Source organism: Neophocaena asiaeorientalis, unplaced genomic scaffold (genome assembly GCF_003031525.2).
Source record: "Neophocaena asiaeorientalis asiaeorientalis breed wild unplaced genomic scaffold, Neophocaena_asiaeorientalis_V1.1 scaffold96, whole genome shotgun sequence".
In the NCBI taxonomy this organism is placed as follows: Eukaryota; Metazoa; Chordata; class Mammalia; order Artiodactyla; family Phocoenidae; genus Neophocaena; species Neophocaena asiaeorientalis.
The window spans coordinates 3,589,398-3,606,520 of NW_020175831.1; the positions used below are offsets into that span (position 1 = coordinate 3,589,398).

Here is a 17,123-nt window from a genome sequence, read left to right on the forward strand (position 1 = left end):
AAATACACTGTTATTAGGATACAGAAGACCTATATAACACAGTAAGGTAGTTTACAATGGTAATATTAAACTCTGAAAAAATATATATATATATATCTTCAACTGTTCATGAAACACAGCAACTGAAATCTATAATTATTTCAAGATTAAAAAGTATTTTTTAAAGGATGTGCCTACAATGAAGATATTACAAGAATATTTACTCATCAAATAGAAAAGCATAACATTCATAAAGCAAAACTAAAGGAAATATAGGGAAAAGTAGAAATACACTGTTATTAGGATACAGAAGACCTATATAACACAGTAAGGTAGTTTACAATGGTAATATTAAACTCTGAAAAAAAAAAATATATATATATCTTCAACTGTTCATGAAACACAGCAACTGATCAAATAGCATGCCACCAAAACAGGTCTCAATAAAACCAAAGAAGTAGAAATATTATTAAACAACATTCTCTGAAAGCAATATAATAAAACTAGAAATAGTAACTAAGCCAAAAAAACAAACATACAAACACACATTGCCACCTGGAAATAACTCTTAGATTATAAAAACTTAAAAAAAAACTTTTAAAAAATGTAATGAAGTTTTAAAAATAACCAAAGTAAATACATATCACTACCTATCAAGACCTGTGGGATAAAACTAAAGCAGTCAGAAAAATACCATGGCCTCAAATACATGTGTGGTGTATTGTGTTAAGAAATAAGAATGAAAATAAATACATTAAAGCATCCATTTTGAGTTACAAGAATAAAGTAAGCCTGCGGAAAAAAAAAAGAAGTAATAAAAAGAAGTAATTTTTTAAGCTGGTTCTTTGGAAGAAACAGCTAATAAAAAACAATCAGAAAAGAATTACAAATATACAAAATAAGAAATAATAAGGAAGCAATAATCATAGCTACAAAGAAAATTTTAAAAATCAATGAGACAATGATTACTGCTATTACAACACTATGCAAATACACTTTAAAACTGTAGAATGGTTAACAAAACTAACCTTGGAAGAGAGAGAAAGCCTAAAAAATGAACTACTGTTGAATTTTAGAAGTTGTTAAGAGCTACCCTCTATAAAAAACACCAAGCCCAAAAGATTTCAAATGGAATACTACTAAACCTGTAAAGGACAGATAATGCTAGTACTATTTAAACTGTTCCAGAGCATTAAAAAAGAAAGGAAAGCTTCCTGATGTTCTTATAAAATGACTACAACTAAGAAAGTAGAAATTTTCCTAGAATTCAAGATTTCAACATTTGATTTCAATACTTAATATAATCTATCATTATCAAGAGATGTAAGATGAAAAATCACATGGCTATCTCCATAGATGATGAAACAGCATTTAACAAAATTCAACAATCTTTCTTGATTTAAAAAAAAAACTAAATAAAATATAAATAGCTAGAAGGTTCCTTAACATAAAATATATCTGTCTCAATCCAAAAGTCAGGATAATGCCCAATGGGAAACATTAGAAGCATTCCCAAGGAACAAGTTAAGGATGTTGACTATTTTCTCTGTAACTTAACATTGTCCTGAAAGTATTAGCCAATACAATTACCAAAGAGGAAAAAAAAATCTGAAAGGAGTCAAAATATCTGAAAGGAGGTGGTAAAATTATTGCTATTTACAAATAATATGATTGCATACTTAGAAACTCTCAGAGAATCAACTAAAAAACTTATTAGAAACAGTCAGACAATTACTATAGTTGAATACAAAATTAGTATAGAAAATCGATAAGTTCATATATACTATCAGTTCTAAGACATACTAAATATCCTAACGCACATTCATGTAACCATTCCTGTTGCTCTTTTCTGAATGAAACTGATGCTATGTGAAATGTAAGTACAGCATGAATTTCTGTTAAATATTATCCAGTGACTTGCACTATAAAATTATAAAGGTGTTCTAACAGGAATAACTGGAGCCTCAATAAAACAGAATCATACTTTAGATTCAGTAAACATTTTAAATCCTTAATACTAAGTGTTTTTACTGTACTAAAGTTAAAAGTGCTAAAAGTTAAAATGTAGCAGAATACCTAAAACTCAATCAATATAATAAAACCTTCCTCACTTTTACTAAAGGATTAACATTCCATAAACCTCTGATGATTTTTCACCAACCTTCATATAAAAAGGAATTTTTACTTATTTCGTCCTTTCTGCCAAATTTAAGTGCTTTCTTTCCAACAACTATACAAGCCCAATCCAATTTATTGAAATGTTTTTAAGATGAGACTTAACAATATATAAAGCTAAAAATGAAAAGATTACAGGTCTCAATATTTATAACTATGTTGACAATTTTGTCAGTTTATTTAACCATCAAAGGCTTTAGGGAGAATTACCTTCATATTTAGACAAGTAACAGTGATTTATTTTGGTATAAGGAACAAGCTTTATTTATTTATTTTTATTATTTGGGTGGAGGAGAGATATAACTCAATACTGTTTTCCCCCAATGATTTGAAATGCTATCTTTATCATATATAAAAACCATATATAATAAAAATTCCTTTTGGGATTTATTTCTGGATTCTTGTATCTCTTCCTTTGGTCTGTGTCTCTATTTAGACACTATCAAACTTTTAATTAATGAAGTTTTACAATGCATTTGATGCCTGGTAGACCTCTGCTTCTCATTCCACTCCTTTTTTAGACTTTTCAAGACTATTCCTATGTGCTTATTTTTCCATTAAAAATTATGGAATAAGTGTGCCAAGATTTTTAAAGTATTGTTAGTATTTTTATTGTGATCACACATTTTTATATTAATTTAGGGAGAACTAATCTCAGAATAGGATTTGTCTTCCCATCCAAGAATAGGATTTGTCTCTTAATTATGTCTCAGTACATAATTTTTTAAGTACAGAATTATATCAAGTGAATATCTATATTTTAATATGAATATTATAAAAGGGATGCTTGCAAAATGATTTTCTTACAAAAACTAAGAGTAAATATTCCACTTGAGTAAATATCAAGAGATGTTCAGATATCTTCTCCTTTAAGAGCCAACTATAGTTGATGGGAGATACTTTGTATTTATTAGAGTGCCATGAAACAAACTTTTAACTTTCCTGAAAAGGCTACAAATTATGTCTGTTAGCTCCCTAGCTGGATTGAGGAAATATATACCACAAACTGGTTGGGAGGAGGGGAAGTGGGAAGGAGGCATTCCCTGACAGTCCAGTGGTTAAGACTCTGCCTTCCAATGAAGGGGGCCCGGGTTCAATCCCTGGTTGGGAACTAAGATCCCACATGCTGCGTAGTGCAGAAAAAAAAAAAAAAATTGTATAAAGTCAAAGCTCTAACCTCAAACAGCTTTCAATTCAAGTAGAAAAGCAAGAAAACAAAAAACAGGAGGAAGGAAACAGGAGACAAAACCACCTTCCTCAGTTCCTTTGCTTAAATTTTTTCCCCTCAAATCTCATTTTAAGAGGAAAACACACATACACACTGAAAGAAAATATGGCCAAACCCTCTGGGAAGGTTAACATTTTATGCTAATTGGTCTCTGAAATGACCTTATAGAGAATGGAATTTCTAGAAAGTTATTATTTGTAAGAATAAGGTATCCAGGAATAAAAGTTTGTAAGATTGCTTGCAGAGTCAGTTAAGGGTAGAGACAAAGTTTATGGTTGTTCCTTCTTAGAAAATGAGCCAACTCCCAAGGTAATGCCTATCTGCCAGCGTAATGCAGAAATACAAAAATTTAATGTAAACCAAACCTTCCCTCACTATGGAGCACAATCTTAATAATTCCTATGAAATCAGTTCACCATAATTTCAGTTTCAGTAACAGTTGAAAAGATCAGAGAGGTATAAATATATTATCAAATCTGAAAAGCAGAAAACAAATAGACTGGAATCTCACCAAGTTCCTCCCTATTATATCCTAAAAAGAAGACAAAATAAAATCTCAAATCTTCTCAGGTATTGATATTCTACCAAAAAAGATAATTTGGGAATAGTTATGATTAGGCAATATATGCTCAGTCCTGAATCCATGACCTCTCTGCCAGTAAAAGCATTTGGGAAACTGGGAATGCAGAGACAACAGTCGCTTTTTGTCATTATCAGGTAGATTTCCAAACTTTATAATTAATGTAGACAGTGATGAGTAAAGCAATACCTTTTCTTGCTCCTTCTGCCTCCATTTCTTTAAGCAAACCCTGGTCTAGACATCAAAACTTTGTTTCCAAAGAAAAAAAGTCCAGGGGTAAGCTTGAGCGAGAGCTCACATTACACACAAAAGGCAATGTCCTGTGGTAAGTCTTCTTTCTGTTCACCACGACATCCACTCTCATGTTGTTGTATTCTATTTCATGCTTTTCTGATTGTCATCAATCAGAAGGACAATTCTATTCTTTGTTGGATAACTGGTCTATGCTTCCAAAAGTGAACAACAGCTCACTGAAATAGAAACTGCAGCAGGTGAGAACCAGGTCACAGATGTGAATGAGACAAAGTGAGAAATGGCTCTGAAGCTTAACAAGCCAAGAAATACTAGATGCAGGTGATGCAGAACAGGCAGAAGGACACAGTAAGGATAACAAAGCTTCACACTCAAAAGAGTGGAAAGATCAAACTGAAGAAATAAAAAACATTTTTAAAGAAACTAAGTTTTTTTACTTTTTTTTTTTTTTTTTGCGGTACCCGGGCCTCTCCCTGCTGTGGCCTCTCCCGTTGTGGAGCACAGGCTCCGGACGCGCAGGCTCAGTGGCCATGGCTCACGGGCCCAGCCACTCCGCGGCATGTGGGATCTTCCCGGACCAGGGCACAAACGCATGTCCCCTGCTTCGGCAGGCGGACTCTCAACCACTGCGCCACCAGGGAAGCCCCAGTTTTTTATACTTTTAAAAACAATTAGTATACGATTTATGTGCAAAAAAAACAAACAAAAAAAATCTTCTGAGTCACAATAGCCAATCACAATCTGTGCTTAGGCATTAGAATTAGCACAGAGAGTTCCCTGTCAGGTATTCTTTTACAACTAGATTAAAATCTTCTATAATCAGAAAATCAATTTTGATAGGGAAATGGATGTCAAATGGAGTTTTTTTAAGTATTTAAAGACATTTAAATCAACTAAACATCTCACACTTATTCCCTTTCTAAATTTTTCTCCCTTCTTTTCATAAAAAAAAAAATAGAAGGTTAACAAGGGAAAGGGGCTCTGCATTATGAAATCTGAGACTACACCTGGGATAAGAAGCATTCCAAAAGATTTCAAAAGAGAAGAAACATTTTTTAAATGGCAGAGACAATTATTTTGTAATATGCATGTACTTGATTTTTGGCTCTTTACCTACATATAAAGTTAAAATTGTATCAGCACCAGGAGTTCCTAAAGACTAAACCAAAAATGTTTACTATAGTAGTCCCAATGAAAAAGATCCTACCCCACCCACCAATGTCAAACCAAAAAACCTAAGCATCACCCTGATTCCTCCTTTTCCCTTACCTTCCATTTCCTCCCATCAAGTTGTCTCAGTTTTACTTCCAACATATTTCCAAATCATCTGTTCATCTCTTCTGCCACTGGGCAGTCCAATCCGTCTTCATTTTTTATTAAACTTCTACAACAGCCTCCTAGCTGATCTCCCGGTTTCTATTCTTGTCCTCCTCTTACTCCATCTCCATAAAACATCACACATGATCTTCTTAGATCTCATCATGCCATTCTTCTACTAAAACCTTTACACTCTTTCCATTTCACCCAAAATAAAATTCAGACTCCTCTCTGTGACCCTCCATGACCTAGATTGTGCAAGCTCACCTTGCATCACTCTTCCTCTCCATCACACTCCAGATATACCTATGTTTTTGACCCTCGCATAAGTCATGCTCTCTCCTAATTCACAGACTTTGCATTTTCCGTTCTTTCTTCTTGGAATTTTTTTTTTTTAATTTGAAGAACACACTGATGGAAAAAATTCTAACAATACCAAAAATAAGCATGTGGAAAGAAACGACTACTTAAAATTCCAACACCTGAGAAAATTACCATTATTATTTTGAGGATAATCCTTTCCTGTATCTCTCTATGCATATATGTGCTATTACACACTGTATATATAAATACTCTTCCATATATTCCAACTCTTTCCATACTGGTTCTTTCTCATACTTTAGTTCTCAATTCAAATACCTCCTCAAAAGAGGCCTTCCAGGACCATCCTAAAGCATCCTATTCTTCTCTATCACATCACCTGTTTATTTTCTTCATTGCACTTATCTCTCTCTAAATTAACTATGTTTGTTTACTTGTCTCGTTTTTTGTCTGTCCAATCCCAACTGAATGTAAGCTCCCTACTTTCTCAATCACAACAGGCTAGCCCAAAACCTAACACATTGCAGGTGCCAAATATTTACTGAATGAACAGATGATGGCTTTGACTAATATTTATAAGCTGCCAAATCCTAAATTTATATCTCCCATTCAAATTTCTCTCCTGAGCTTCATAGTCATACTTAACCATCCCACTTGACAGCTCTATCTGGATAGACCATAGGTATTTTGGTCTCAGTGGGTCAACTACCTGCTCCTCCTCATGTTGTTCCCTATTTAGATGAATGATGCTACCATCAACCAAATTTCCCAAGCCATGAAGTTGAATTTTATCCTTGATGCAATTCTTCCCCTTCACCCCACATTTAACCAATCACCAAGAGCCTCTCCATATTACCTCAATTCTACCTCTTAAATCTCTTCAACCCATCCACTTCATGCAGCCCATCTGTTTCTCTTCAATGCTGCTACCACCACTCAAGTGCAAATCACCATCAATCGTTTCTCCCCTAGACAACTACAATAACCTTCTAACTTGCTGCTCCGGATCCATTCTTACTCCCCTCTAATTTACTCTCCATGCTGTAGCCTCAGTGGTATCTTCAAGATAATGATATGATCATGTCATACTCCTTAAAAATCTTCAGTGGCTTCCCACTATTCTTAGATTAAAACCTAACATCCTTATCATGGACTATAAGGCCCACAAGAAATATCCTTCATCTAACTATCCAGACTTTTCTCCATAATCCAGTCTTTGGCCTTCTTTCAATTCTTTAAACCTACCATGCTCTATCCTCCTTCAGAGTCTTCAAATATGCTCTTCCTTCTGCCTAAAACACTACCTACCATGTCACACCACCCTTGCTACACGTAACTCATCCTTCAGGTCTCAAACTCAAAAATCACTTCCTCAGGAAGAATGTGGTAGGCAGAATTCTAAAGATATCCCCCTCTCTCTCCCCAAGATTTCCATTCTCTGGTTATATTATCAAACAGTAATCTAGGTACTACTATGAAGGGACTTTGCAGATATAATTACTACTCAGTTGATTTTAAGATAGGCAGATTAACCTAGATTATCCTGGTGGGTCTAATACCATCAGTTAAGCCCTTAAAAACATAGGTTTCTCTCAGCCAAGGGCAAAATAGGAAATCAGAGAGATACAGCAGAAGTCAGCCAACACCCTGTTTGAGCCTGGAAGCAGATTCTCCGCCCCCAGAGACCCCAGGCCAGCTAATAACTATGATTTAAGCCTGCAAGACCCTAAGCAAAAAACCCAGTCAAACTACCTGGACTTCTGACCTACACACCTGTGATATAATAAATGGGTGTTAAGTCACTAAATTTGTGGCAACAGTAGTAAAGAATACAAAGGCCCTTCCCTGACTCCCATGTCCACTCCAGACTGTGTTAAGGACCCATTATAATATTCATTATACTTATTACTTAATTTAATGTATGCAGTCTAAGATCTACAGTCAAAGGTTCTGTATTTTTGTGTACCATACACCATTATAATCCAACATGCACACAATTGGTACCTATAAATGTTTGTTGATTGAATGAACAAATTTTTCATTAAACTTTCTCTCAAAATTCGCAATCATTCTCATCTCAATTCACACCTCCCGTAAAGTGCTGTATTACAAAATATTTCTGTAGTAAGGGTCAATTGCTTTATAGCAGTTACTAAAAAGAGGGGAAGGGTGGGATGAATGGAATACATTCAACATGGGGCAGATGTTCTTTTTGTTTTACAAGTCCTTCCTCACTTGCCACTACCCACAATCTGAAATGCCTACTCCATGCCCAGTACTCCTAGGGAGCATGAACATGTGTTAGAGAATCACAAAAGATTACCGTACAGAGCCATTATTACTAATGTCACTGGGTCATATTCTTCAAGTATGTTGGATTATAAATAAAGGTTTAAAACAATTGTTCTACTTTTTAAAGAAACAGTTTTCAAACTGCAAAAAAATGCAAATTTATTCACTCTGCAACATTATTATTTCATAATAAAAAGAAACTGACTATATTAAAACTATCTAGTCAGGAAGAGGAAAAGTCAACAAAAAGAACATTTTACTTACATTAATGGGAAAGCAAAAAATGGGAGTGTCATGACAAGTCTTGCTGTAAATTCATCGGGAAGGTACCATAAGTATACAATTAAACATGTAAACAGATAGAGAATTGAAGAGTAGAGAATTAATCTTCCAACCCATAATTTTTGTAATCTCTGATTTTTTTCCCTAAATTCTTCCAATGCTTGAATTTCCTGTGAAGAGATAGTTATTATGTATTATTAAATCAAATTCATAAAGAAATTAAAATGGTAAAAAATTTTTACATGATAGAGAGGTTATAAAGAACTCTTAAAAATTCAATGAAACATAATACCTTAATATTTTAAACAGAACATAATATGAAAAAGAAAATTAAAAATGAAGTCAAAACATATGAAAAATGTCTATTATGATTTGACAAATCTTTTTTAAATTAAAAATTAAGATATTTAAAAATAATGTTTGATAACCTATCAAATTAGCAAAGATCAGAGGTATAAAATTGGCATCAATAGTCTTTGTTAAATCAAACAAGTAATAATTCTCCCTGTATAAGGCCTAAAAGAAAAACTGACTATAAAAAGAATAAAAATTGAAACAGTGACCCATACTAGATTCTTTCAATCCATTCATCACTCTCAATATTCTCAAAGAATAACCATTTTTTTATGATAGAAAGTATAAAAAGCTGTGAAGTTTGCAAACTGATACAAATAGTTGCAGACTATTTTATAATCTACTTTGTCCTATCTGTAACATTGATTTACACCGTGCTGTAGATCAAATTTCATTCTAACATTCACTATTACCTGACAGACTTCTTAGGTCACTGATAGACTTTGGATTTTAACATTGAAGTTCTCAGGCTTACTCTATATCACCTCTAAATTCCCATACCAGATCTAGTCTCCAAAGTAATATGTACTAAAATAATATTTATGTAACACCTAAAATGAATTAAAACACCCCAGAGCCAAAGAACATACCTTATCTATATTTTCCAGAACCTCTACAGTTGAAGGTTTTGTCTGTTATAGAAACAGAAATAAGAGACAGCATTAAAACCTGTTATCGCTAACTTAGAAACACTTTGACTTATATAATCATACAAGAACATTTTAATCCAAAATTAAGTTTTTTCAATGTTATTAAGCAATATGTATTTCTGTCTTTTTACAAATGAGATTTAGACTTAAATAAAAATTATAACTATAAACAAAATTACACAAGACTAAAGAAATAAGATGTACCTACTTAACTTAAATTTTTAGTCCTAGAAGTACTTTCAACTCTGATAGCTCAATTTTTACCATCCTTAACCAACCCCAGTAAAACATACTTTTACTGAGAGAAAATTTGTTTAAATTTTCCTCCAAGAAAAATGTTCTTAGATGATTATTCAAAAGAATTCTATTAAGCTATTATAAATTATTAATTCTATAATAATTCTATTAAACTATTATAATTATAAATTCTATTTAAAAATTCAAGACTAAATATGGTCTGATTTACTATTGCTAAAAGTTCACATAGGACTCTGGAGGTCAAAAATCAATAGGCTACCTTCATTCTGAATTCCTAAAGTACTTTTCTGAATATCAGATTTTTAAAGGGCATCTAAGAATACTTCACTATTGCAGAGCTTGTTTGTCAAAGATATTTTTTATATCACCTAGAATAAAAACCAGCCAAAATGCCTCATACAACATTTGAAAAAAGTAATTACCAATTATATACTCAACCATCTAAGAGGGTAATGATTATCAATGCATTGTAGGGCCAACAGGTGTTGTTAATATTAGGTTGAACCATACGCAATTGCTGTTTATGTAGTCAAAACTGGCAGTTTCATATGGTTCAACCTAACAAGAAAGACAAAAGGAAGAATAGATAAATTTGATTCTCAGGCAGAACTTTAATAAGTTTTAAAGGTGGGTGGAGGGTGTCAATGTAATGCCAATCCAAAACAAAGCATCTCCAGTAATAGGTCAAGAACTAAATTGTGTACCAAGTATTGCTAGACTCCATTGTTATGGTAAAAAGGAGTCAAAAAATAAGCAAAGTAGTTGTCCTAGACTACATTACCTCCTCTTATATTAGAGAAGAGCATTGACCAGAATATTTTATATTTTACAGCTCTAAATTTGAGATACTTCCTCTAAAGACTTAGCCAATAAAATCAAACTATATTTTTAATTTTGTTTAACCTATTAATTCCTAAAAGTATACCTAGTGTAACTTTAGTAAATATTTGTGACAAGCTTTAAGCAAAAAGATACAGCCTATAAAAACATAAATATTGTATAGAATACTTAGTTTCAACTATCTTTCAAGTAAGATTGAAATTTAGGCAGTATGAAAACAAGAAAAGATAACCATTTGTACACAAATGTATAAACAGAGAAATAAAAATAATTCATAGGTCAACGTGAAATAATTCTGTTAAACAGAGACATGAGACACCTATATAGCAAGTAGAATCATTAAAGTCCAAATAAAAAAATAATTCATAAGAGAAGAAAGAAAAAAATTAAATAGAGTTAGGGATAATATTAAACTACTACTCAAGTCTACACCACAAAGGAGACCCTTACAAATAGCTTTATGTGACACTTTTATATTAGACTAAGAACTGGCTGTAAAGAAAAGTAACTTACCCTCCATCGAGAAAATAATCCACCCATTTTTTTATTTGTAGAAACTGGGCACAATGATAAATATCAGTTGTCCAAAGGAATTCACAGCTAGAAATAAAGCAATTATTTTTAAAATTTAAGTTAAATATACAGCATATTCACTATAAAATTTAGATGTTGCGATACTACCCAAAAATACTATAAAATATTAATTTATTTGGACTCCACTTATGTGGAATTTTAATTCAAACAGTCTTGCAGACAGCCCACCTTTTAAAAATTCCTTTCTTCCAAGCCAAAACATATTTAAAAGTGAAAATAAAGCTGGAAAGACTTTTTAAGTAGCAAGGCATTTTAAAAGTGTATATTCATACCACTTTGCAATTTTCTGTTCCTTAAAGTAGGTCCCCTATATTGTTCTTCTAAGAAAAATTCTGCTGTAGTACATTTCTATCATTCAGCTGTCTCCCAACTAAACTAGTTATTTGGAATTAGGGGTGCTCTACAATGTTTAGAAGAATATCACCTTACAATAATAGAAAGCCAACAGGATTTTGAGTAAGAAAATAAGGGTTATAAGGTTACCTGTGACAGTGAGCATATCATTTAATGTTTCTGAGCCATAATTTTCTTTTCTGTATATTAAAGTTAATAATACTACCACTTTTCACAGGATAGCCTTTATTATTACCATTTTACAGACAAGAAAATTAAGTGGAAAGAAGTTTAGTGATTCACCCAATAGCTCAGAAGAAACATTACCCAAAGCCACTCTATCTTCAGACTTCTGGTCTGTTCACTACTGTTCAACACCCAAATAAACATTTCTTTCTGAAATTGTGTCTAAGTCCCTCAAGTTAAACTGTCATGTCAGCTAGTTGTATCTCATATCCCCTTCTTTTAGTTGTTTTTCTATGACTCTTAAATGTATTAAATATTACCATACATATAAAAATGTATCAGCAATATTATATCCTAAATCAATTTACCAGTCAAGTTATATAATTTTTAATTCTTTTAAACTGAAATAGTGAAAGTATATTTTCAAACTTACATAGTTTTACCAGGTTACAGTTATATACTACCAATGTATAAAACTGCTTCATTTCCACCTAAAAAAAGTTAGGCCATTCTTACATTTTTTTAAACTCATAAATGTAATCACAAAATAATGCCAGTACAAAGTAAGTACATTCACTCTGCAATACTATTTTTAGGTTGAAATTAGCATCAGGCATGCCTATCTTGAACTTTCTTGGTTAGAGAAGTAACAAAAAGTCTAATTATGAAACACACAAAGTGATTTTTACCAACAGAAATACCTATAATCTGTACTGAAAACTTCTGAAGTTTATAAATGTAATCAATGTTATAAGCCACATTTAAGTTGCAATCTAAATATTATTAATCCTTCAATAGTAAATCAGTATTCAAATTTCTAAAGTGTGGTTGTAGGAAATCCAGGAACTTTAATGAATAAAAGTATAAATTTCTGAGTTAAGACATTAAATAGATCTTAAAACCTTAAGATGCTAAAAATCACCAAGAAAGGTGGCTGGGAAGGGAAGATTCAGATGAACCACTTAACTTGTATATTTTCTTTTTTTTTTTTTTTTCCTGTATGCGGGCCTCTCACTGTTGTGGCCTCTCCCATTGCGGAGCACAGGTTCTGGATGCGCAGACTCAGCGGCCATGGCCCACGGGCCCAGCCGCTCCGCGGCATGTGGGATCTTCCCGGACCGGGGCACGAACCCGTGTCCCCTGCATTGGCAGGTGGACTCTCAACCACTGCGCCACCAGGGAAGCCCTGTATATTCTCAAAGTATACATTATCCCATGTATACGATGAATGCATGTGCTATACACCACTATGTATGGTGTATAGCACAGTGTTTTGTACACAACTGACCTACACATTTTGGTTTGAAACAGTTTATAGCTCACAAATCAGAATTTTTAATATTTGAAAGTAATGACAACAATAATATCATTTAAACACTTGGTAAGGACTTAATCTTCTAGCAGGCCCTAAAACAAATGCTTTTCATGAATTTTATCATTTAGATACTACCATCACTCTATTTTACAAATGGCAAAACTGAGTCTACAGAAGTGAAGTAATTTGCTAAGTTCCCAAAGACAGTAAGTAACAGAGCCAGACCCAGTATTTTAGTTTTGATTTTTTAAAAAGCAACAAGTTAGCGGTAGTGGCTTAAGAGATAAAACTACTATGTATAAAACAAATAAGTTAGAAGGATATATTGTACAGCACAGGGAATATAGCCAACATTTATAACTATAAATGGAGTATAATCTTTAAAAATTGTAAATCACTATGTTATACACCTGAAACTTATATGATATTGTAAATCAATTAGCTCAATAAAAAAGGCAAAAAAAAGCAACAAGTTACTTCTAATAACTCAAAATCAGAAATTAAGTCTTTCTGTAGATTAGATTGGAATATTTATATATAAAACATATAAAAGCACCTCAGACATTCTCAAATAGCTGGTAAACAGAGCTACTGAAGTGGAAAGTTATAAACATAAGACACAGGGTTAGTACAGTTTATCATGTAGCCCAATTCCTTCATTTGCTTAAATCTGAATGCTTAAATCTGCATGGAAGAGAAGCTAAATGACATGCCAAAATCATGCAGGTCCAGCTAGGGGCAGAACTGGTGCTAGAAGTCTGCAAGTACTGCCTCTACTTGTTTACTGCACGTCACTTTTAAAATTCATGTAATATGAAATGTATGCATAATATTACAATTAATACCAACTTTGACATCAATTATTTGCTTGGAGAATTGTTTTGATGTTAATGAAACAAATTACATAAGATCCCTGAAGCAGAGAACTGTGCTTCTAAATTTGTCCTCTAGAACAACACACTATGGTAATAGTCATTAAATGCCATATTCATCCTTTCAGGTTCATAATCAAAAAGCCAATCAACCCTCATTGTCCCAACTTTTTTTCTATCAAATTCTGGTATTTGTTAGGGAAGCCTGATTTACTATAATACACATGTATAAGTAGTACTTTCCAACAGATACGAAAGCATAACAAAATTAAATAAATCAACTATTTCTCTACAACTTTAATTTCATACCTCTTCTACTTCCAAACACTTTTTCCCTCCTTGCCACCTGAACATCTTAACTCCAATTCCTGTGGCCCATTACTACGAAACCTTGGGCAAATAAATAAATTAACCTCTCAGTTACTCATTATCTTCATCTGCAAAAGAGTGATAGTTAAGAACCCTCTCAAATGTTGAAAAGCTTAAACAACATAATGTATTCTAAAGTACTTACAACAGTGCCTGACACATACTAATTTCTCGATACAAATGGTTGTTTTTACTGCTGTGGTTGCTGCCCTTTTCTAGTCCATCTCTGCTTCCTTTCAACACATGGAAAATACATGGGAATCAAATAACTAGCATTTCTTTCTGAAGCATAAATCAATTTGCTTGCTCTTGAGTGGACAGATGGTTCAATCTCAAGTGGCCTGTTCCAAGAAATCTTCCGTGAACGTGTATAAAGAGTCTCTTTCCACTCTGCTATCACTATGGGACCTGACATGACCTTAAGAGCTGGGTGCATCTAATGTGTTTTTCACTAAATAATAACACCCACCATATTATTTGAATGTTTTCTATTAACTGCTATTCACACTCAGGTTTAGGTGTCAGAATTTGAAATCTTGGGATGTGTTATTCTTAAATTTTGAGCCTACTTCAAGTCATATTGAAATAATGGAATGAAAAAGGTCTTGATTCAAAATATGACTCAACCACATACTAGCTACGTGATCTTGTATAAACTAAACTCTCTAAGCCTCAGTTCAGCATTTGTAAAGCGGTGAAAATATCTACATCTACGCTTCACAGAATTGCTGCATGAGTTAAATGAAATTATATATCACTTGGTAATGAAATAATAAGTGTATAATAAATTATAGACATTATTACTACTATTACCAGAAAGCACATGTAGTACAGCAATACTTCTCATATGGAACACATTTCTTTCTAACTTCTTATGAAGAAACTGTTTCATAATTTTAAAATTGGAAAATAAAGTTAGTTTGTATTTTAACTGAAATTGTATTGCTCTCATTTTCTCCAGTATAAAAAATAAAACAAAATACTCTGAAGACTCTTACATTAAAATAAACTTTAACAGCAAAGGAAGTTTAGTTTTATGTTTATCAAGTTCCAAACTTAAGTAGAAACTATTGTCACCATCAACAGTACCTCTATAACACACTGGACAATTCAATTTGAGATTAAAGGTGTTTGTTCTATAACTCTAACTTTCAAATATCCTAACAGAAAAGACAATTCTGAAATATCCCAAACTACCACATTTATTGCTCAAAAATAAAATTACTGAAAAGAAGTACATCTCTAAAAGCACTTTTATTATACAACGACTAAGTTCTGGTCTTCATGGTAAGTCAATGCTCATTCTGAACTAAATACTACCAAAAAATGACTATTTGACTGTAAAGATTTCTCCTATAAATCATACCTGTTGTAAGCCATATAATTTCTTCCCTTTTTTATTCTTTCAAGTTAATAATATGTAAACACTAAGGTTTTTAACAGCAGTGGGTTGATGCCAGTAGATGACGGAGAAACTTGAAATTCTAATTTTAAATGTTTAAAAAAATGTGTTGAAAATCAACTTAGTCCTCCTAAAATGAAACTACGGGGGCTGTTGAAGACAAGAGATTAGCATTCCCTGCCAGTTTGAACATATGCCTAAAACCAAGTTTACTCACATCCACACAAACTGCTGTTGAATTTTGTGTGGTGACAATTTTGTCAATGGTGACACCCAAGCCACTGAGAAAGGAGAAGAAAGTCGACACTAGGCACCACAAACCAGAAGCCTACTGGGAAAAGCGGAACATGGAAAATTCAGTGAGTCACAAATTTTACTTAGTAGAGTGAGGGCACCATCAGCAAAACTGCGTGCACCAATCCCAACTCTCTCTCAATTCCCTTACACTGTATTCAAGAATTAAAACTATGATGTAGTTTAGATTTGCTCTTCTCCTTCTGCCATGCCTATGACACCCACGCAATCTGGCCCTTCCCTCCACCCCACCATTGCTCAAAAAAGGACTACAGCCGAAGAGAGGCTTCTCTAAGCAGCATACAATCCACGCCCACACGCCTGGGCCGAGCAGCGTGACACTGACAGTTTTCGGTCCCTCCTGATCTCACCAACTCGTGGCGCCTCCGCACAACTCAGCAAAAGACGACAAGGGTAGAACCCACTCAAAGCGATGGCTTAGTGTAGGACTTTCTGACCCTTCGACCGAACAGGGAGGTGGGCCAAAGAGACGATGCTCAGCTCAACCCAGTCACTGCCCCCCTTCCCCGCCCCGAATCTCCGAGAAAAGGCTGGGGAACCAACTCCCCTCGGGAAACAGAAAGGGGTCTCCAGCACTCCAGAGCCACCCCTGCCACTGTGCTGGGAAACCAAGGGGATCAGGGGGCGAGACAGGATCAGCACGCAGCCGGGCAGGAGCTCAACTAGCCGCCGCCGCAGAGCTCGTAGGCCACTCGGCATGGGGCGGAGGCGCCCGGGAGAGGCAAGCGGGGGAACCCGAAGCGTATTTCCCAGGGAAAAAGCTCAGCGCATCTCCCCTCTGCCGAACCCTTCCAACGGCCCTCATTTTGACCCCTCTACCTTCAAGTAGAAGCGGGCAAAGCCCGGCGGTGGCGCCCAGCTCTGCCAGCTTCGGCCGCCACAGCGCAGCCCGCCTCCGGAGCAGGCAGCAGCCGCCACTGACAGAGCGATGGGCTCAGCCAACTTCCCATCAAACCCCGCGCTCCCGCCGCCGGCCAATCGGCGCCGCAGCCGGCGCGCGGCGCTCCCGCGTCACGTAACCGTGACAGGGGCGGGCAGCTGAGGGGCGAGGCCGGCGGTTGGCCCGAGGACTTCTGTCCCTGTGGCTTCCGCGGCAAAATAGGGTGCTCGTCTTCGCGTCTCACAGGTGGACTCTCATTTATTATGACTCTTTAACAGTACAGTTACTTTTTACTCCTCCTCTGCCTCCTTCTTTTCTTTTAGAGCCCG

The 17,123-nt window shown here is 34.7% G+C and overlaps 1 protein-coding gene across 1 annotated transcript in view; it reads right to left on the reverse strand.

Annotated features, from left to right (window-relative positions):
* The window catches only part of LNPK (lunapark, ER junction formation factor), a 79,986-nt gene extending 63,141 nt beyond the window's left edge, over nt 1-16,845 (reverse strand). Inside the window, exons 1-4 of the mRNA XM_024732822.1 lie at nt 16,734-16,845; nt 11,042-11,128; nt 9,371-9,412; nt 8,409-8,596 (exon numbers count right to left, since the gene is read on the reverse strand). Coding sequence (XP_024588590.1) covers nt 8,409-8,596; nt 9,371-9,412; nt 11,042-11,068 — 257 coding nt within the window. The 5' untranslated portion in view covers nt 11,069-11,128; nt 16,734-16,845. The remainder of the gene's footprint in view (nt 1-8,408; nt 8,597-9,370; nt 9,413-11,041; nt 11,129-16,733) is intronic.
* Between the last annotated feature and the right edge of the window lie 278 nt (nt 16,846-17,123).